The sequence below is a fragment of the Sminthopsis crassicaudata genome, chromosome 4 (genome assembly GCF_048593235.1).
Source record: "Sminthopsis crassicaudata isolate SCR6 chromosome 4, ASM4859323v1, whole genome shotgun sequence".
NCBI classification, from domain to species: Eukaryota; Metazoa; Chordata; class Mammalia; order Dasyuromorphia; family Dasyuridae; genus Sminthopsis; species Sminthopsis crassicaudata.
In genome coordinates, this window is record NC_133620.1 from 104,112,982 (window position 1) to 104,135,970 (window position 22,989).

General features: G+C 40.1%; 1 protein-coding gene across 6 annotated transcripts in view; it reads left to right on the top strand.

Annotated features, from left to right (window-relative positions):
• PFKFB2 (6-phosphofructo-2-kinase/fructose-2,6-biphosphatase 2) overlaps window positions 1–21,860 on the top strand; it is a 40,383-nt gene extending 18,523 nt beyond the window's left edge. For 4 of the 6 annotated variants that reach the window (XM_074309024.1, XM_074309020.1, XM_074309022.1 and 1 more), the window contains 7 exons: window positions 5,564–5,771; window positions 6,149–6,295; window positions 7,541–7,645; window positions 8,965–9,094; window positions 10,041–10,103; window positions 10,393–10,457; window positions 11,117–16,875. In XM_074309024.1, coding sequence (XP_074165125.1) covers window positions 5,564–5,771; window positions 6,149–6,295; window positions 7,541–7,645; window positions 8,965–9,094; window positions 10,041–10,103; window positions 10,393–10,457; window positions 11,117–11,317 — 919 coding nt within the window. In that variant the 3' untranslated portion in view covers window positions 11,318–16,875. Of the gene's footprint in view, window positions 1–5,563; window positions 5,772–6,148; window positions 6,296–7,540; window positions 7,646–8,964; window positions 9,095–10,040; window positions 10,104–10,392; window positions 10,458–11,116; window positions 16,876–17,817 lie in introns of those variants that run through there. The other 2 variants (XM_074309023.1, XM_074309026.1) reach the window with 2 other exon arrangements.
• Window positions 21,861–22,989: the final 1,129 nt, after the last annotated feature.

Here is a 22,989-nt window from a genome sequence, read left to right on the forward strand (position 1 = left end):
TATTGAGCCTCAGTGGCTTATATGAAGGGTAAATAATGAAGATTTTTCTGATAGTTTCCATTCCATTCCAAAAGTTAGCTTTTGTTTGGAAGAGAATGAGGAAGTGGGGGGAAGGAACAGAGAGAAGGGAAAGGTGATAAACATTTATTACTATGTGGCAGGTATTGTGTTAAGTGTTTCACAAATATAATTTAATTCTTACAACAACTTTGTAAACAACTCTGTAAGGGAGTAAGATTAATTTTATCCCCATTTCACAACTGAGGGAATTGAGACAGATTGAGGTTAAGTGACTTGCCCGAGATTAAACAGCTAATAAGTGTCTGAAGCTGAATTTGAACTCAGTTTTCCTTACTCCAGGCCCAGCATTCTGCACTCTGGAACCTTCTAGGGCCTTTCTTTGATAGTATAGTGTAACGTGCTCTCCTGGCAGTTACAATTACTAGTCTGTCCTAGACCCACCAGAGCACCTTTGACCACTGTCCTTTGCAGTGTGAGCTCTACCCGGCTCGCCTCCTCTGAGGCCTTCTAAGGTCTCTGGCCACAATCTCTTGAATCTATAGCTTAATAACCGGTAGCGCACTCAAGAACAGCCACGTGTAATCTTAAAAGCCTTTATTATACCTACTCCCATAATGCCCTAACTGATGCCCTGACTTGTTGGTTCCCGAGTGAACACCTGGTCAGAAGACCCATGTGTTCACTACCAAAATCCTTACCTCTTTCGGCTACCCATCTTGGCTTGGCCACCCAGGCTAGGAGCCAGGGTGAACAGCACGAGGTTAAAGAGGGCGGTTGCTGCCTGCAGTGGGCTTACATAGGGCCTGTGAGGTCACACACACAGCCAATCAGCGAGAGAGTCACCCATTACGAAGCTATCTCAATATGGCCAGGATCCCGCCCAAGGGCAGTCCTAATATCCACAGAAATTATTTCCGGGCCTCAATCTCCCGATGCACTGTGTCCGCCCATTTAAGGGGCCCTTACAATTCCCTTTCTCTTGTTTTGCGGGAACCGCACATCTCACCAAGCTAAACTTTTAGCACCAGCTATAGTTCACTTGATCCATGAGATGACAGTGTTATGCCCAAGGAGGTACAAAGCAGCAGATCAGTAAACAGAAGTATGACAATAAGAACCAGGCTCAACAGTGGCCCAAATGTTCAACCCATTCATCAAAGTCATACTCGAGATAATAAGCCAAAGAGGTTGGATGCCAATGAGGTAGGATGTCAACACTGAGGTGGGAAGTCAACAAGGTAAAACATCACAATTCTAGTTAACAAATATCAGTAGGTAGGTTGTCACAATTCTAGTTACATTTATCACAGTTCTAGACCAATTCTAGTTTCTTACAATTTTCTGTTGCACTTTTCACACTCCTAGAACAATTCTAGTTTATCACAATTCTCAAGTGCACTTTTCACACTCCTAGAACAATTCTAGCTTATCACAATTCTCTATTGCACTTTTCACAATCCTAGAGCAATTCTAGTTTCTCACAATTCTCTATTACACTTTTCACAATTCTAGAGCAATTCTAGCTTATCACAATTCTCTATTGCACTTTTCACAATTCTAGAACAATTCTAGTTTCACAGGTGCACATAAGCAGTCATGTCCAGTAACATTGTCTCAATAACAATGGCAGGTGGGTGTGTTGGTTTTTCACCCACTAATTTAAAAGCATAGTCCTTCAATAGAAAGCATAGGGCAAAGCCTCTTCCCAGGCCACCATATGGCAAGTGGCCACAGGAGAAGCAAGCAGGCCCATTGTCCATTTACAGTCTTTATATTGCGTATCACCCAAAACAGTCCATTTCAGCTGCAACACTGGAACTGTCTGGTGTCTCTGGTCACGGTCAGGAGGGGCATCGCTGCCATCAGCGTCTGAAGGGCTGCGGACATCTGGCTGGTCTCTCTGGACTGTTGTCTGGTCCTTCTCTTGGATCCCCAGGTTACAAATGTCTCTGGTGGGGATGAACTCTGCTGCTGGATCTGCACCTAGGAAGGAATGTCCCCGGGGCCCAACTTGGGCCTTTCCAAATGCCATCCAGGCCTTTCCACATCACAGTGGAAACAAAGTTGTTGTCAAAAAGATTAACAAGTCAGACAAAAGTCAGTCTGTCACTTAGCTGCACTTTCTGTGTATGCCCGAAGTGCATTGCTAAGGTAAAATGCAAAGAATTTAAAAATGTAAAACCAAAATAATTTAAAAGTGTAAAACCGAAATAGATTAAAAATATAAAACCAAAATAACTTTAAAATGTAAAATCAAAATACTTTGAAGATGTAAAATCAAAAATGTTTAAAAATGTAAAATCAAAATTTAAAAATTGTAAGCAATCACATATCCCAAAATTCCTTTCTCTTGTTTAGAAGAGAAGATCTTGGGGATAGTCTGTGCAGTAATGACTTTATGAAAAAAGAACACTCGGCTATATCCCTGAATTCTTTTGCCTAAAATTCAAAGTTTGAGTTTCTGATACCGAATTGTACTCCAGGAGTGTGAATCAATAAATCTGATATTTTCCTCCTGGGTCAAAGATCACACACTGTCTATTTATTCTAGTGATTAAAACAGCAATTTTCCAACCCATTCTAAACATAAACACTGTTTTATAAGTACCCGTAGGGGGTTGGGAAATCAAGCTCACCTGTGGAAGTGGAAAATCCACGAGGTAAGAAAAGAGGAGTTTCAACTCTCCAAAGACGATCCTAGCAGTTTTACAAGTATAAAACTCCACTCTCTCTAACTGCAAGGCCTTATCCCTGTAAGGTTTCTTAGAAATTAACTGAACTGTATTTTTAAAACTTTTCTGATTATACTCAATACCCCACAATTCCTTTTTGCCTTGGGGCATAAAGCCTACTCCTGTCTTTTGAAATGAAGACACAGGAGTTTTGAATGGATTAATGGGCAGTGCTGATGGTATTATCGCCCTTCCTTTTCCTCCTCCCCCTTCTCCCTTGGCCCAAGAAGGTGAGGCAGAGGGAAGAATTGGAAAATCCCCCAAAGGCTGATTCCAAATCAAACCTGAGCTTTGCACATAAAAAGAACTAAACTTCTTCTCAATGAAAGAGTAATCAATAAATTCCTTAAAACAACAATGCACAAGGTAAACCAACAAAACGCTAAGAAGAATTTCTACAACTGAAGTCCATGTGATTCGTTTATTTCCTTCCTTAGTTTCAGCCACTGGTTTGAACTCTTCCTGTTCTATCTGTAGTAACCTAGCTTTTTCTTCTTTCTCTATCTCCATCTGTAGTTTAACCTGCAATTCCAGCAACTCTTGCTGTGGCATTTTATACTCTCTACTGTCATACAAACACATTAGCTCTAGGTTGCTCCCTCTCCTAGCTCTATTTACTGGGTGTGGGGATAGCCTTTGTGGAGCTTGATTACAAGCTTCCTGCTGTTCTTCAGTGGTGATCTTTGTTAAAAGATCTTCCATCTGGCTCTTTAACCTCTTTATATAATAAGCATTATGTTCAGCTGTGTCCTTGAGCCCGATCCCAGATTTACCTGGGTCCATATTGCTTCTCTGTCTTCCCTCCTAAGTGGCGTTTCTACCGGATCTTTCAGAATCTTAATTCTGAATATTAAATATTTTCAAAACCTGATAATTCCTTATGTGTCCACGTTGAGCGCCATTTTGTAACGTGCTCTCCTGGCAGTTACAATTACTAGTCTGTCCTAGACCCACCAGAGCACCTTTGACCACTGTCCTTTGCAGTGTGAGCTCTACCCGGCTCGCCTCCTCTGAGGCCTTCTAAGGTCTCTGGCCACAATCTCTTGAATCTATAACTTAGTAACCGGTAGCGCACTCAAGAACAGCCACGTGTAATCTTAAAAGCCTTTATTATACCTACTCACATAATGCCCTAACTGATGCCCTGACTTGTTGGTTCCCGAGTGAACACCTGGTCAGAAGACCCATGTGTTCACTACCAAAATCCTTACCTCTTTCGGCTACCCATCTTGGCTTGGCCACCCAGGCTAGGAGCCAGGGTGAACAGCACGAGGTTAAAGAGGGCAGTTGCTGCCTGCAGTGGGCTTACATAGGGCCTGTGAGGTCACACACACAGCCAATCAGCGAGAGAGTCACCCATTACGAAGCTATCTCAATATGGCCAGGATCCCGCCCAAGGGCAGTCCTAATATCCACAGAAATTATTTCCGGGCCTCAATCTCCCGATGCACTGTGTCCGCCCATTTAAGGGGCCCTTACAGTATAGTTCAAATCTTGATGGACAGTTACCACCTTGGTCAAGGCAACTTAAGTTTTCTGGGCTTCAGTTTCCTCATCAGTATAAGAGAGTTGGACTTTGACTATATGGTCGGTCCTTTTTCACTCTAAATCTAACATGATCCTATGCAGTTCTATGCTGATATTCCTGTGCTTCCAAAACTCAGGTATGCTGGTAAATGTTTAACAACCAGCTCGCAGGGGGAAAACTAAGGGTATCTATAACACACTTTTATATTTAATCTACATTATTAACTTTTTCTCCTTACTTTCCTAAGTCTAGACAATCAACACAAAAATAAATAAAATAAAACCCTAATTTATAGCATTTGTCACTTCTGAGATGTAAATGATCAACAGTGAAAATTTTAACAATCTCATAAGCTGGTATGAGCTAGCTCCAGTATATCCCTGGTCACTACCCTTCCTGACCTTTTAATAATAATAACCAAATTATTTATAATTCTTTAAGGTTTGCAAAGTACTTTATAGACATTTTATTTGATCCTTATAATAACCCTAGGATTTAGATGTTAACATTATTGTCAGATATATAGATGAAGAACTTGAAGCATGTCTCTATACCTCCTGCTTTTCTGGTTCCTTTTGTATGTTGTCTTTCCCCTTTAGATTATAGGCTTCCTGAGGATAGGGAATATATATATATACATACATACAAATATCCAGTATTTGTATCTCCAGCACTTAGCACAGTACCTCCTTGTACATAGAGATACTTAATACATGCTTCTGTACTGATTGACTGACTGACTGAGGCAGACAGAGCTTAAGAGTCAAACAACTAGTAGGTTTTGGGTTAGGACTCTATCCACTTCATTGATTAATTGATCTCTTAAGGGCATGAATATAGCTTCCAGATGTCCCTGCCACTCAGTGTGCCTAAATAAAGTTAGTAAGTTATTTAAATTAGTAAGTAACTTACTTTTTAAGCAATTTTAAGCAAAAGTAACTTAATTTTCCTAAATAAAAGTACGTTTTATTTAATCTTGGGGAAAATATTTTCTTATGGTTAGTAAGTAGTTTACTTTTTAAGTAATTTTAAGTAAAAAATAATAAAAAAATAACTTTCATAAGAAAAGGTAAATTCTATTTAATCTTGGGAAAAATATTTTTTATGGTTTGGTCAGGGGATGAACATACAAAATGGGATGAAGAGAAGCTGTAAGTGATGAGAGAAAGAGCAGATCTTTGAATTCACATTGAGGGTCTACATTATGAGTTTCTCCTCAGTCCTTCTTCCTAAGATCTCACCTCTGGAGGGGTTGTCCTCCCTCTTCTCTCTTCCGTGCCAGGGATTTGTCCTTCATCAAGGTGATCAATGTGGGGCAGCGGTTCTTGGTAAACCGGGTACAGGACTACATTCAAAGCAAGATTGTGTACTACCTCATGAACATCCATATCCAGCCCCGAACTATTTATCTTTGTCGCCATGGAGAGAGCGAGTTCAACCTGTTGGGCAAGATTGGGGGTGACTCTGGTCTCTCATCTCGAGGAAAGCAGGTGAGCATTCAACCAGTGCACCAAGAGGGGTCATGGTCAATGTTGGTATCATTATGTTCCCCCTCTGGCCTCTCCTGCATCCACATTTGCAATCTTAGTGTTGTTTGGAGTTTGCAGAAGAGGAGTGGTGCTAGCCTGTTACCCATAGTCTTATCCTATGTTTAAGGATGCTGGAAGGTTTCTTTTCCTCATCACTTTCAGTCTTGTCTGAAGCCAAGTATCTGTTGCATGTTTACTACCTTCTCAGCACTCTTCCAGGTGCTTTGATTTAAATCCATTCGTCTTTAGAGGGAGCTCAGCTCCTTGCTGAAAGTGATCTCTGCCATTTCCTCTGCCAATCCCACTTAGAGAGATCATTTCTTTTTGTTTCCTCCCAGTTTGCTCAAGCACTGAGGAAGTTCCTGGAAGAGCAGGAGATTGTGGACCTCAAAGTGTGGACCAGCCAGCTAAAAAGAACCATTCAGACTGCAGAGTCTCTGGGTGTAACATACGAACAGTGGAAGATCCTAAATGAGATTGATGCTGTGAGTAGACAGTTGAATGGGCTGGTCTGGCTGCTAAGTGACACAATGGATAGAGTAAGGGGTCTGGAGTCAGAAAGACTCACCTTCTTGTTCAAATGTGGCCCCAGATTATTACTAGCAATGTGACTTAGGAAGGTCATTATACTCTGTTGCCTCAGTTTCCTCATCTTAAAAATGATCTGAAGAAAGAAATGGTAAACCCAAGAAAGCCCCAACTGAGGTCACAAAGAGTTGAACATGACTGAAACAACTGAAGAACACAACGAAAAGGGCTGATCTGTAGCAGGGGAGTACTTCTCTTCCTCCTGTGGAATAAGAGTCCCGTAGAGTTCATTATTTGGACAGCCACTTCCAGAAAAACAGAACAACAAAGTCACAACTTTGAAATAGTAATCTCTGGTAAACCTCCAGTAGACACTTTCTACCTGCCTCCCCTACCACTGCAAAGAGCAGAACATGGATTTTTTTTTTTTTTTTTTAATCTAGTCATTGCGATTCCTGAGCTAAAGCCAGAATAGGGTCTTCTGAAGTTATTTTTTTCAATTTGGGTATCCTTCTGGTCATATAAAAGAAAGTAGAAGAAATCTTGCTTCCATGGTTCTTACTTTTTAAGCTAATTATAGTCAAAGTCTTTTTATGTGTTCAATATTAGATTCCTACCCCTTTGGCATTTCTTTCTTCCCCTCTTCCTCCTTTCCTTTTAAAAACATTTCTTATAAATATCTTCTAACCTCTTCAGTTTTCTCTCATTCCTAGTCTCTTGATCCCCAAAGTTCTTCCTTTAAATTAGGATTTCTCATTACACCCCAGACATTAAGGAGATCCTCCTATAATGATTAGAGAAATAGAAGTGAAATCTGGAAGATAAGCTTGGAATTCAGGTCTGTCTGATTTCAGTCCCTTTCCCTTGGGAGTTCCAGTTATTAGTTTGGTTGTATGGTTGTGTTCAGTCACGTTTGACTCTTTGTGACACTATTTGGGTTTTCTTGGCAAAGATATCGGAGTGGTTTGCCATTTCCTTCTCCAGCTCATTTTACAAATGAGGAAACTGAGGTAAATAGGGTACAATGACATGCCTAAAGTCACATTGCTAGTTAGTGTCTGGGACTTCCTGACTTCAAGTCTGGCACTTTTTATACTATACCCTCAGCTACCTTACTGACATGGTAGTTTTGCATAAACATGAAAGGGAGAGGTTTATTATCTGGTCTTCTGGAACCCTCAACAAGTTTTGGCTTTCTGCAGGGTGTGTGTGAAGAAATGACCTATGAAGAAATTGAGAAGCAATACCCAGAAGAGTTTGCTCTTCGAGATCAAGAGAAATATCTATATCGTTACCCTGGAGGGGAGGTAAGGCTTCATTGAATAATGTACTGCAGGAGTTTACATCTTAGAAGGACCTGTTTATTATTCTTCGGTCTGGGAGACTACTCAAGAGGTCACTTGATTCATGTTCCTGCTTCTAGTTAGACTGCGTCAGATTGTATTTGGGGTGGGAGGGAGGGCTTTTTGTCCTGGTCTTTGGAAAAGGAGACATTTAGATTCTTTTGAATCTCTTATCTCAGCTACAGATCAACATATCTTGGTACAAAAATAAAAGAAGCTTATTCTTACACTTCCCCTACTCCTATCAGGTCATATAGTCATAATAAACTATATAAAGTGGGTTGAGGGTCTTTTCTGCTTGCCCAAGGTAAGTGGTAATTTCCCTGGCAAATTTACTGTCTTTTTAATCTGAATTCCTGGAAACAAGTTGGCATATACTTTCTGGATATTCAACACCAAGAGAATCAAAATATAAGAGAAAATGATAGCTAATAGCTTACATTTTTATAGCACTTAAAAATTGCAATTCCATTTTACAAATATTCTTTCATTTATTCTTCATAGCAGTCCTGGGAGATAGGTGCTGCCTTGTATTATAGATCTGAAGTCACATCTTCTGATTATAAATAACAAGAAAATAATAGTGCATGGTAATAGTAAAAATATTGTATTCTCACAACAGCCCTTAGAAAAAAGTGCTATTTGTCTCATTCACATATGAGCCACTAGGAGGTACAGAAGATAAGGCAGAGACCTGTTGTCAGGAAGACTCATCTTCCTGAGTTCAAATGTGACCTCAGACTCGTACTAGCTGTGTGACCCTGGTCAAGTCACGTAACCCTGTTTGCCTCAGTATCCTCACCTATAAAATGAGTTGGAGAAGGAATGGCTAATTACTCCAGTATATTTGCCAAGAAAACCCAAAGTGGCATCACAAAGTTGGACACAGCTGAAATGATTGAACAATTATAAAACATATGAGGAAACAGACTGAGAGACTCCAAGGCCAGCTTTCCTTTTATTATTTTATCCAGCAATATCTAGGGAGACTCTAGCTTGCTAAAAATCCCAACTACTTCTTGACTGGGACAGAAAAGAAATGAGATTGAGTTCCAGTCCTTTCTCAATGACCTGTGGTTTTTCTCAGCCTGAACCTTGTTCTTGAAAGATCTGAGCATTCCCAAGAGACACGAGACTCAGGGTTGGGGGTAAGGAGAAAATTTAGCTGGCGACATGGAGTCTCTGTGCCTGCTGGAATGAAACCAGCTGGGGAAGGAAGAAGAAAAAGAGAGATCATTTGACTGAAACTCAGCTGCCAATTTGATTCTGGCTTCTTCCTCCAGTCATACCAGGACCTGGTGCAGCGGCTGGAGCCGGTCATCATGGAGTTGGAGCGCCAGGGCAACGTCCTTGTCATCTCCCACCAGGCTGTCATGCGCTGCCTTCTGGCCTACTTCTTGGATAACAGTGCAGGTGCCAGAGAAGGGCAGGCTGAGAGGAGGGGGGAAATGAGGGGAGGGCAAGGGCTCGCCTCTTAATGGTGCCAGAATCCTTTGGCACTTTGTCCCTAGCTTTGAGAGTAGGTATTTCAGGCTGGTAGAGGGATACAGCAGCTATTGAATATGTCCCTTGATATCCCCAACTCTGCTGTTACAAAAATCCTTGTCTGGAATACTTTTTTAGCTTATCAGACTCACCAAGTTAGGGTTGAGTGTGTACTTTGGGGAGACTTGATGCCTTTTCTCTTATTATTCTGATTTTTTACTGTCCTGCATATTAAGGGATATCTTCTCGCCTTTGAATTTGCATGTTTGAGACATGAAACAACACAGAGAGATCCATATTTCTTTAAGAGGGAAAGGGTAGAAGTGGTGGAGGCAGCAGGATGGTTCTTCGTGGGCTGGAAGTAGGTAGAGAAGGGGGTTCCATCTCTTTGCCTCCTTGTCTCTCTAACTTCCAACCTGAAAAGCATCTCCTAGTCCCATAGAAGGCATTCTTTTTTTTTTTTTAACCTTCATACAAATCTCCTTTTCCACAAATCCTGCTTAAATCTTGTGGTCCAGCTTCTTTATCTCCATTCTCCTTTACTCAGCCCACATCTGCCCGTGTTGGCAACTTTTCCATTCCCCACATTGATCACTTTCTAACTTGAGATTCAGGAGAGAATGAAGCCCCTTGATGAGAATTACAGCAAGGGCCTTCTGCTGACACCACAGACAATGGATCATCAGAAAATAAATTAATGAGTTGAAGTCCTCCAATACCCCCCATTTTAATCTGACTCCCCACCCCAGTATTATTCAGTGAATCAATTGATAAACATTTATTATGTCTGTTATGTGGCAGGCACTATGACAGGGCCTAGGGATTCAAAAGGAGGCAAAAACCAGTCCCACTCATTATGTTTTTCCGGTTTCAGATGAGCTACCATATTTGAGGTGCCCACTCCACACCATCTTCAAACTCACACCTGTGGCTTATGGTAATTATGAACTTGGGGGCTAAGTTGGGAGGTTGGAAATTAAAGAGATAGGGAGTTTTCTTAGCAGTTTGCTGAGAGCTCAACAGATATTGCCAGAGAAAAATCCTTAGGATTTCTTTTAAAAAGTCAAGTCAGGGACTCTTGGGCTTATTTCTTACTGTATTAGCCAGCGTCATATGGAAGAGGGCTAGCTGGTCTGGGACTTCTCTCCACACTGGATTTCAGGGAATCTTCTTTTGATAACTTTTCATCTTAGAATTTTCCCATTCTTCCTTCTGTTCTCTATCAGGATGCAAGGTGGAAACAATAAAGCTCAATGTGGAAGCTGTGAATACTCACCGAGACAAGCCTACCGTAAGTATTTCCTAGATGGAATGATTCTCCCAGACTCCTTTCTGCCACCTTTAGATCTCTGAGCCTCGAGTAGTAAGAGAGCTGGGTGTTAAAAGGCATTGATTGAATTGCTCGAAGAAAAGATCACTGTTGTAGGCTAGCATTACGGCTAGTATGTTCTTTTGCAATGGGAAGTGGACACTGGTTTATTATTATTGTTATTATTATTACTGCTTCTCAGTAGTAGTAGTAGTAGTATTGTGACATTTAAAAATAGGACCCTGAAATTCCAGTTAAAAGTGGAAAACATTTTATTAAAGTGAAGTTGGATCCTTTTTCTGGGAAGGTCCCCCCACTTGACAGGCAGGGTGTTCCAGAGGACAATGGGGTAAAAGAGTTGGGAGGCTTCAATTCAGTTCCCAGAACTACCCCTGATAGTCTCTGAGATCCAAGAAAAGTCTGTCCTCTCTCTTCCCTGAGAGAGATTATGAGACTAGAAGAGTTATCATCTATATCTCCATTCCTTCTAGATGTCCAGTGGTAAGAGAAACTGGCTAGATTCTGTTTTGTGGTAAGGTCTCTGGAGGACAGAGACCAGGAATCAGGGAAATGGTTTAACCTTTGTGAATGAGCTCTTGGCTTGGCTTTCATTCCTGTGGTGTCCCTCCATTTCTAATCAGAACAACTTCCCCAAGAATCAAACCCCTGTAAGGATGAGAAGGAACAGCTTTACGCCTCTGTCCAGTTCGGATACAATAAAGCGCCCGAGAAATTACAGTGTTGGGAGCCGGCCTCTCAAGCCCCTCAGCCCTCTCCGTGCCCTGGATGCTCAAGAAGGGGCTGACCAGCCGAAGACCCAAGTCAGCGTTCCCGTGGTGTAACCGTGTGTGTTCTTCCCTGAACCCAGTCCCCTTTCCCCTTTTACTAATCACCTAGGACTTACTTTAACTTCTACATCTTCAACTAATCCTAACCCAGAGCATGAGACTATGTTTATGAACCAGCCAACTTCAATCATTCCCAGATCTGATGCAACACATCACACCATCAAGTTTTTGACCTTGGTCAAATTCTAGTGGGGTCTCTTGGGACAGATATTTGGGCATGAGGATGAAAAAAGATAAAATTCCCATGAGGGAGATGATTTGATGTAGTCAAGATTGGAAGGGACTGATAAGCACTTTCCAAATACCTTTCTTTCTTTCCCCAATCTGTCATCATTAACATGCTTTGTTTGTGAGTGTGTGGAGGACACACATGCTGGGTGAGCTATTTTCCTTCACTTCTTAAGTCCCTTTATTACTTTATGCTAAATGCACTTACCTGCTTTCTTCCCTCTTCTCCCCCTTCCCCTTTAGGACCCTTCATTAGATTGTCCCATTTTTGGCCAGAGTGATGCATGGAACCTGTGTGGTACCTGTGGAAGGAACAGAGAGCAGATTGGGGAGGGAAATTTGGGCTCTGTTTCATGATGTCACAATGGGACTTAACTTGAAGGGGCTGCTCCCATCCTTTCCTCTTTCTACTCAACCTATATGTGTATATGAGATATAACGTCTCCAATCTTGGGGCTCACATTTCCTTTCACAAGAAATGATCCCAAGACCTTTTTCATTGGAGGAAATACTAGGTTTTGTGTATTTGGAATACACCTTTTGAATTCATAAGGGCTGTTATAAGGGCTGTTGATGTGAGAGGGTAGGGAGATGGTCTGTTTCTGCCCAAAACTCTTCTAGGGGAGCACATACTGGGAAAGGTCTCTCTTTCCCACTGGCTCCCAGGCTTATTGCCAACAGCAACAGCTGCCCTGCCAAAGCCAGTGACCTTTCTGGGCCGATTAGAAGGACAGAGCTAGAGTCTGAAACTTTTGGGGATGTTGATGTTCCAGTTCTTTTCAGGCAACAACATCTGACTCCTTCCCCCTGCCTGGAAGTAAATCCTGGGATACACTGACAATAATATTCATCAAATGGAATGGATATTTTAATACACATAATACATTAGGAAAATTCTCCCCTCCTCTCCCATTTCCTTCCTCTCTCCCCTGCAAAGTTACAAAGACCTATTGAAAAACCTGGTGGCTTGCTGTCCCTTCTTGGGATAGGATGTCCTATCCACAAGTTAAAAAATATACCTATCAGGATTCAATGGGATGCCTAGAGGCATTAGGGCTTCCTATGTCCAAGTTGTGTCCTTATCATCTTCTGAGTTTGGGACCTCTTCTTTTAACCAAGGAAGCTACTTCTCTATGTGTTGTTACATCTACTTTCTCAACTGAGAGCTTGCCCTGGTCATATCCTAATTTGGATCCTTTTGTTCTTCTCTTCATAGTTTCTGAGACTATATTTACATAAGGATCCCTAGGGCTTTAACTTCCTCATTTTCAAGATCATTTTCTTTGGGGAAATAGGTGATCTTCATATATTTGGCAAATCCCTTGGTCTGGAACTGTGGCATAAGTGTCACTGCTGTGTGGGGTGGAGTGAGGAGACAGCTTCTACATCTCTCAGAACCCTTCTTGGAAGCTTATCCAAAAACCTCAGCCAGATTTCTTCTGTCCTTTTTTGTAGGAGGTATTTATTTGGGACCAGATTGCTAGAGCAATTTATCAATAGTTAATTCAGTTTTTCTGTGGTGATAATGGGCAATTTCCGGCATTGGTCACATGGAAAGAATAATTGGACAGTGAATGTTTGGGCTAAGCAGCCAATTTAGGAATCCTAGATTCCCTTTGGTTGGATATTATTCAATTACCTAATCAACCATTATCATTTACTAAGTTCTTGCTATTTGCTTGATACTGTGCTAAGCTCTGAGGATTCAAAGAAAGTGAGGGGGGGGGGGTTGTGGAACAGTTCCTGCTTTCAAATAGCTTATATTCTAATGCTGGTCTGAGTGGGTCAAAATTGTAGACTGAATATAGGCTTAGCCAATTATTTCGATTGGATGGAGAGATCCCACTACTGGAAATGTGCAGGGAGGGAGGTTAATAGATTTGGTTTCTATCCCCATTTCAAACCCTTTTGAACTAGAGTAAAACATAGTACCTCTTAGGGCCTATACAGAACCCCATGAGTAAAATGAAGAGAATTATTCCCATTCCATTATAAAGGCTCTACAAACACTGGATTCCTTGGATAAATAGCCGGTGCTTCTAAGTGCCAGAGATGCTAGAAAAGGACAGCAGATGAAGACTGGCAGGCAGCTGAGATCTCAAGCAGGGGCTCCCAAAATTTATGCTCTTTGCTCCTCTTGTCCAGGTAGGTGTGGCAGCCAACTTCTAGACTCAAGCTTATTCATGCCCTTTTGAAACACATTCCATTCCAAGGCCAGAGTTAAGATAAGTTGACATTGCTTGTTTAGCCAGCTAACAGTGAGCACTGAGGACAGAGTCGTGGATGCCAGACACTATGGCAAGCTTAGGGATGTCCTCTTTTTCCTGTCCATCTCCTCAAGGGTATGTTGAACAACTCTAATTAGAAATGATTGTGTTCTCACAAAGTGTGGTAAAACATGTGTATAGCACCAGTGCCAGATATATGTGCTGGGAGGACACTTAGCTGTAGGGCAGATAATTCTCTTGCCTGCCGTGTCTCTATCACTTCCCACTCTACCATATCCCAAACATGTAATACCAATCTTATACTGCGGTTGTTAGAAGTGCTCTGGGGAGAACTGGGTTTTGTCCTATATAGGAGAGAGACATGAGGGATGTGGGTATATATTTGTGACAGCTTAATTCAAATAGGTATGGTTTGGATTTGGTCTATTTGACAGTTTTAGTTTGGAAAAGTATTTAAACTGATGGCCCTTTGGGGGTAAGAGAATGAAGTTATTAGCTGTTGATCAATGTAAGAGATTAAGACTTTTGGTCCTTTTGAAACTTTTTGGTAGGAGAGGCATTGGCAAGACTTGGGCTGTCCCATGTCTTGTCTTTGTTGAGATTAACCTTCTAGAAAGAAATTGAACCAAGGAAGATGAAATCTAAGCCTTGAAGCCAGAGTTGAGCTGGTTTTTTATTCCATTCCTCCGGAGTGCCTTCCTAACACAGGCTCCTCCATAAGAGTTATCTGGGAGTCTTTTTTTTCTTTCTACCTCTTCTTCCATTAACTTCTGTATAGGTTTCTGAATATTCTGGCTCCATTGTTGAAGTATTTAGAAGCATTAATGAGATAAGGGAATTTATAGGATCTTTTCTGGAAAAAAAAATGTTTGCTGTTACTGCCCAAGAGGATTTAGAAAAATTCTCTCGTTTCTCTTTCTCTGCCTCTCTGTCTCAGTTTCTCTCTCTCTCTCTTTTTTTCTCTGTTTCTGTCTGTTTCTCTTTCTCTCCTTCCTTCCTTCCCTCCCTCTTGCTCTTCCCTCCCTTTATCTTTCATCTAGTGTTAAAGAAAAAGGGGATTTTCCTTTTTTCTCCCTTTGGGAATTAAAAGTCCTTCTCTTAACACTTTCTTGTTTTTCCTTTTCCCCAAATTGGAACATAGTTACCAAATATTAGCCTTAAATTCTTACATTCCATTCTTATTGGAAATAGAAAGCACAGTGAACAACTTTTCGGTAAGACTTAAACCATGTAATCTAACCTGTACTCATTAAGCACATGGGTTCAAGGCACTCCAAGTTAGATTCTTGTGTTACAAAATAAAACAAATTGGTTCCTTGCCCTCAAGGAGCTTATATTCCACTGCAGAAGTTTATATTCCACTGCAATATCATTCCCTGAATGTCCTTATTGGGAATGGTAATGAATGTTTCTACCCGCCTTTCCAGATTAGAAATACTTTGCACTTAAACTGTGCTTCCAGAGCTCTGATTTGTTGCCCTTATTTAGACTTTATAAATGCTGACATTTTCAAGAGCCATGTGATCCATATGCTTGGAGATAAGTGTGCCTTGTGGCTTCTCTGAAGGTCTTCCAGTCCCAGGGAAGAGTGCCCAGACAAAAGAGAGGTATCTGGTTATGTTGCATTATGCAGGTCCAAGGGGGCTTTGCCAGAGGCAAGAGAAATATAGCTAGTCAAGTCCTCTATGTGTGTTACCAAGATGGCAGCAAACTCACCAGTTTTTCCAGTGCATCTCTTTACATGATTGGATTTTTAATTATTTGAAACTTTTTTTACAGAACGAAAAAGTGACTGATCCAATTGCTTAAAACCATGACTTGTAAACAGTGTCTGTTCTGGTCTCCTCTCTTCTCCCTGTCCCAGTCCTGGGATAGTTATTTAAACACCAGATGTTTGCATAAGAAGAATGTTACTTAATCTCTCTGAGCAGAGGATTGTTCAGCAAAGGGCCTTTGTTTTTTTAAAGAAAAAAAAAAAAAAAAAAAGATTACATATCTCTGTGCCTAGCTGGCAGTCTTGTCTTATTTGGTAACTTGAACTAGTTGTTATTGTGTCTCATTCATAATGTGGCTTCCATATTGCATGTGCTCTGTTGAATAGAACAGAGAACTGTGCATTTTCTACTGAAGGAGTGGAGGTGGAAAGTTGTATATAATTTAGAATGTGATTTTTCTTAAGATGGCAGCTCAATTCTCATTTTAAAAAGAGAGGATTACATATCAGTTGTATAGTTCTGTGCAAGGGATTTTGACACCGACTTTAAAGGATGCATGGTGTAGGTCTGAAAGTGACCTTGAGAGGCCATCTAATCTAATTCCTTGTCTTTAGGCAGGACCACAGGTCAGCACTGATCTCTGACCCTAATTTGTACTTCAAGGCCTACATCACATAAGGATATCTTCCATTATTTTTAAACTAACTATGGTGAGCCAATTCTCCTGTACAGAATTTCTGTCATGTTGGTGAATATAAATGGCTATGTAGGAGATTTAGCTTTTTCAAGAAAACTTCTTCAAATAGTAGAATCTTACAAAATACTTAATAGGTTTCAGTGATCTATATCCAGTATTTACTGACTTAATGGTTTTATATTTTATCACATTGATCCAGGTAACTGGGCCATACATCCCAGTGCTTTAGGTTTTGCAAGCACCTGTCCTGTTTAAATTCTTTTCAATCTCTAAGGGTTATTTTGCAGAATCCTGCTGTTTAGTATCTGTTTTAGGAAAATTTAGTACTAATGTGTGTTCTGTGGAAAAAGAAAAGATGGGCTGAGGATGTACAGAACAATTGAAGATCTTATCACTATTGAGTGTGGGGAAAAGTAGGATGAATATATGTATAGCAAGTTAAATGGCAGCCCAGTTAGGAATGGTCTGCATTGGGAAGGTTCTAACAGTCTGGCCATAAATTCAAGAATGCCTCAGCATAGCTCTCTTGCAAAGAAGGAACATTACCTCAAACAGCAAGATGTTTGTTCTGATGATTGGCTTTTTAATGTAGCACTTAGGAGGGGTTTAGAGTTGTATTGGAAATGTGTGCATCTTTATTTTGTTCTTTTGTTTGTGGAATAGGTAAATAAATGTTGAGTACTTTGAAACTCTGAAGGCTCCTGTTTTCTTTGTGTTCTGACCTTGTTGCCCTCTGCCAAAACTGAATTATTAGTTTGATTAGGGTCCTTAGTATGTCAGACACAACTCTCCTACACCATCTGCTGGGGAAGATGAGAAGGTCACCATAGAGAGCTCCCAGCTGTCTCAGGGGGTTTCCATGAGCTCAGTGTGGCAAAAATACTTCTGCCCCCCAAAAAGAATCAGCAGTAACAAAAACATTGAGGAACACAGGGTACAAAATCATACCATGAAGCTCAGTAGCCATGTATAATCCTCATTATTTCCAAGTTTGCAGTAATAGATTGACTCATTCTACTCTTTCACAAAAAATAAGGGACAATGGCATCAGACTTCTCTTTTGTCTCTGTGACCTCTTCTGAGGCAGGCAGTACCAGGGGGATGATTACTCTGTGCCAGCTGGTCAGAAGTATGGAAAGAAAGCATTAAGAACCCTCCAGAGGAAGCACATTGGGAGAAGGATCCTCATTACTGGTTCCTGCTATAAGGGATTAGAGTGGGCCAGAGCTCATGACTACTCTGGTATGGTTTCCTCCCTGCTGCCGAGATCAGATTACTTTTACTGAGATACTTACATAATTCATCACAAACTAAGAAAGATGTCTTGATATAAGGCCTGAAGTTTAATAGATTTTAAGAGAAGGAAAAAAAATTAAATACTTTACCTGCTCTTGTTAAAAGGCTATCATTTTGTTGTTTTGAGTTAACCAAATTTCAGGAGAGAGAGAGAGAGAGAGAGAGAGAGAGAGAGAGAGAGAGAGAGAGAGAGAGAGAGAGGAAATATGTATAGTGTGAAGAAAAGGCAATAAGGTGGGTCTCCTTTTCTCCTTCTGTCATGATAGTAATTTGTTTTGTTTTTTGTTTTGTTTTTGTTTTTCTCTCTCTCTTGTTCTCTGGCTCTCCTAGGCAAAAATGGGGCTGGTCATGTGAAGGGACTTTTCCCCCAGAGCCCCTCAAGATGCCCGCCTTTGGATAAGGAGGCCAGGGCCAGACTCTCCAGGAGACAACAGTCAGACCTACTGCTCGCTGCCAAGCTTGGGACCTCATCGATGCAGGGGCTAGAACAGGAAGCTAAGTGGGGGCAGTGGGGCAGCGGGGACCATTCAGAAGAGGCCTGGAAAACAAATGGCAAATATAACCACTTTTTCTCTTCAATGAATAACGTGAAAATCAGCCAGACTGGGAAACTCAGAGCCCCAGTATATCCCAGACTCCTTGATGTGCTGCACCAACTTCTCTGAATGGAAGCTTCATTTTGTTTGTAATTCTCTCTTCAATGGATTTAGCCTGCATGGATTATTCTGGCTTTTATTTAGGCACTCCACACCCCACCTATGGCTGCCTGTGTCTTTATCTGACTGACTGCTTTAATCTGTGGGCACTAAGACAACTTTCTGAATTTAGTTATTACCTGGTAAGGGAACTGACCTCTACAAAGATTAGAGCTTAATCCTGGCCATTTGTCATCATCCCTTTTAGACAGTCAACTTTGAAGCCCAGAATCCATCTTCACTTTTGCAATACATTTCCTCCTTCTTGAGAAACAGAAGGAAGAGATCTGGGGATCGGTCCCTTTGGTGAAATGGCATCACTTCAAAGGAAAATCTTTTGTTTTGAAACTATTTGTCTTGATTTTAGATTTTTTGACCTAGACTCCATGAGAGCAGAATTAACCTAAAAAGCCTTCCAAGATAATAAGTCCATGCTTGCTCCTTATTTCTCCCTTATAGTTATTATTTTTTCCAATATTGTTTTTTCCCCAACCTGATACCGTGTGCCTCTCATAGCTGGAGAAGACCACAATTCCAGGTGAGAGGAAGATTAACATCCTATTTCCTTCCTTTTGGCAATGAAAAAAGTTTTTTTTGTTTTTGTTTTTGTTTTATTTTAGGAAATAACTTTCCCTGAAATTTCTCTGCATCAAACTATCAGGCCCTCAATGACAGGGTCTGTCTTAGAGCCTTATGGTCTCCAAGGAGGCTGTGACTAACTAAGGAAGCCGTCACCAAGGCACCAGGACAGCAGCTTGGCCTGCCAACCCTCCCACACTTGGCCTGTCAAGGAGCCCATCCAGCTCCTTTGTCAGGGCTTCTAAGGGTAAGGGCAGAGCAGATGCACTCAGGGTTTGGGAGCTGGCTCCCTTTGGTTTCCCTTAAAGGCTACGGGACTCTTGCTCTGCATTTGACTATAGAAGAAAAAAGGGGTACAGGTTACCCTGCATGGCAGTCAGAAAACTTGTAAGGCAAACCTGGAAAGTCTTATAAGGATAATGATCTTTTAAATTTTTTGCTCTGTTTATAATTTTAAAAGCAATCACTGAGATAAGCATAATATGGGGATGGAAGTCAGTGGGGAAAAGAGCACATGGAAGAAAGAAAGAAATAAAAAGAGAACTTTTCCCATGTGATCTTGGTATCACATGGGAGAAAGTTCTTATTTACTCAACATGTTTAGAGCTGAGCTGCGGGCAGTTCAGCTTTCAGTGATTAGGGGTTATGCATATATCCTTGCATCCAAGTAGCCCCTCAGTCTTCTCTGGAACAGGTGATATGTTTTAACCAGGCTACGGAAGCCAATACTTGGAAATTTTTCTCTTACTCCCTGCCTTTTTGTATGCATCTGGTGTTGTTTTTATTTTGATTCTTTGCTTTGTTTAATCCTTGCAAGGCATTTGGATTTGCTACCCAGATAACGAAATCCTCTTTATTAGATGTCTTCAAGCAAACCCCTTGTAGTGTGTGTTTTTTACCTTGCTTAGGTATGGTATGGACCAGATGACCTCTGAATAGTCTTTCCAACTTGATATTCTGTGGGGTTCAGTTTTTCCAGCAAAGATTTTTTGTAAAGTGAATTTTCCTTAAGTGAATCCTTTTCCCCCCACCATTGAGTTCCTTTTATATAATCATTTTTCTGAAGAAAAAAATTAACTTCCAAATGTCATAAAATGTTTTAGAATATAACAAATCCTTTAAATTGGGCACTCAGGAGAAAATGACAAATTCCAAACAAGACAATAAAATAGAAAACATTTAATAATACTGTTTCAAAGATTGATGGCTTAAAACTGCCTATTTTATAAACAATGAATTAGTAGACTATACTTATATTTTCAATATAATCAACTGCTTTAAGGACCAGTGCCTAGTATAGCACCTTATGAACACATAGTGAGCAGCTTTAATAAAAAATAATTAGCCTAAATTTGTTAGGACTTCAAAAATACCATTTATATCTGTGTAACCACTCCTCTTGGGCCTAAACTTCCTCATCAGTAAAATGTGGGGATTGGACTAATTGATTGAAGGGCTTTTCCAGCTTTAAATGGATGATCCAATAATCCTAAAGTTCTTCTCAGCTTCAAATTGATCTGTAATCCTAAATTTGCTGCACTGATTGCTGAATATTAATCTGCTGCTATTGTGCCTTAGAAGAAGGTGCAAATACCAATGATTACACAGATCCAGACCAAAAAAAATCAGTGGGTCAATTTGAGCTTCAATGTGTGCATTAAACAGTTTCTAGAAGCGTCTAGATGAGTAATAGAAATAAGATCTGTTTATCTTCTTGTTAGAGGAAATTTCTGATTCAGTGAATAAAGTCATAAAGTTGAATATTGTTAAGAAAATTCCTCCTGAGCAAGGGGCATGTATATAAACCCTGGCAAATATTTTTATAAGCATTATCAAGACAGCCACTATTGTAATAATGGAAGAGTTTGTAAAAATTTCACGTTGCTTTCTGGCGTAGTTTTGCATTCAGTCTCCTGATTAAAAAGGAAGAAAAGACTAAATGGGATCATTCTTCCTTCTCATTTTGCAGTGTTCCCTGAGAGCAGAGAATGTTTCCTTTTTTGTCTTTGTAATTCTAATCCCTAGCATGTAAAGGCATTAAAATGTTGAATTTATGGAGTTTGAATGGCTGAGACCTTTAGAGATTGTGACTTGTCCAGGGTCACAGAGCAAATTTTTGATAAAGCTGTACTAAAAGTCTCTAACACATTGTAGGGTGTATGCACTTGCAAAAAGAGAATTTTCCCTGTCAACCCATTTTCCTGATTTTTTTCTTCCTTCCCTCACCCCACTTTCCAGATGGAGCATGAAAGAAACTTGCAACCCTAGCAGCACTTTATAGATTATTAAGAATGAAAGAGAATCTGGCAATATGATTTTCTTTGTCTATGTTTTTGTTTCAGTTCAAGCCATCAGTGAAAAAAAAACAACAAGGTCAGACTTAAGCAGCACCCTGGGATGATTACCTGAAGTAGTAGTAACTCTATTCAGTCTCTAGGAGGAAAATCTTTTCTCCATCAGGTGATTAGAGATCTAAATCAGATGCTGGCCAGGTCTGAAAGAGTCCACCTAATCTACTAAAAAGTAGCATATTCTCCCAGGAGAATCTTGTAGAGTTAGCTTCACCTTCCAGGATGTCCCCTCCTTTGCCACTGCCATTTTAGAATGTTCATGCAATGGAAAGGAAGGAAGCTGGACGTTCCTGAGGCATTACTAACTACAACTTGTTAAATATTATTTTATAAATGTGCATCCCAGAATCACTTATGGCACTGGTTAATTGCTTTTTTCTCCATTTATTTCTGGATGGCTCTAGACTCTTTGAAGCCAGTCTAGAATATAATACGGTGAATGTGATGGAAGAAGGGGAGAGTGGGAATTGTTATTATGCAGTGGTCTCATATCTGGGAGTTGGCGGGACAGGAAGGAAAAACACTTTCAGCCATAGAGTCTTGAGAGTGTCCGGTTGTGGGATGGAGTGGGGATGGAGAAGTGGCATCTATTTTGAGTTACTACTTGCATTATTTTTGAAGAATGGTTTAAATTTTCTTGAGTTTATACTTAAGAAAAGTATATAAGCAAACTCATCTCTTCTTTCTGATTGTACTGCACACAAGCCATTGCAATGATGCTTATTTGCATTAAAGCATTTTTCTGAAATTCTTTACTGTCTTTGTATTTGTGACTATATGGGGGTGAAGTTTGAATTCAATTCTCTTAATTCATTAGACAGGTATTGCACATCTGTTTAGCCCATCCTACCGTGCTAGATAAGAGAAATACACAAAAAAATGAGGAGCTTTACAAATGGTTATATAGTTGACATATACACACATACAAAGTTAAATACTGTAACAATATAAAAGCTTTACAGGACACTATATATATTCAAGTGCCACTGGGGCTGTTACCTTCACTGCCTGTTTCTCCACTAATTTTTGTTAGATGCTCATTTTTTTTTTTCAAGGTACTCTTTTTTTTTTTTTTCTCCTAAAAGACTGTGATCAAATATCTCTGTTAAAAGTCAATGCTGCTTTTGACTCAGTATCTTTTCAGTAATGGACCAAAGGATAAGTTTGAATAATCAGATTATTTTGCTTAGAAGTATTAAAGTCTTGCAAGTACATGAAATTTCAGGAAAAAATCTACGTCAATGTAGTTGTATCAAAATAACCTCTGCAAATTGAAAACAAAATTTTTAAAAATACTTTATTTTTTCCCAATTACATGGAAAAACAATTTTTTATATTCATTTTTTAAAAAGTTTAGAGTTCCAAATTCTATCCTTAAGCTATATGATATAGGCTATATATGTGTAATCATATAAAACATTTCTATATTTTGTACAAAAAGACTTGAGAAGCAATGAAGGAAGAGAGCAAGAAAAAGGGGGAGAAAGAAAGGGGCAAAGAGAAGGGGGGGAGGAGAATGCCCCAGTCTATATTTAGATACAATCAGTCCCTTCTTTGGAAGTAGATAGCATTTTTCATGACTCCCTTGGGATTATCTTAGATCTATTAGCTGAGAATAGCTAAATCATTCACAGGAGAATATAATTTTTTAACATCAGCATTCCTGTAAGTAGAATGAAATTGAATTATTGTAGCTTAGGCATTAGGGAACCAAAAAGATTCTTTAGGAAGTGAAATGGTTGTAATTGGAAATTGAATGGATGCCCATTAGATAAGGAATAGCTGAATAAGTTATTTCATATGAAGGAAATGCAATATTATCATTATATAAGAAATCATATAAGCAGGATGATTTCAGAAAAACCTGGAAAGACCTA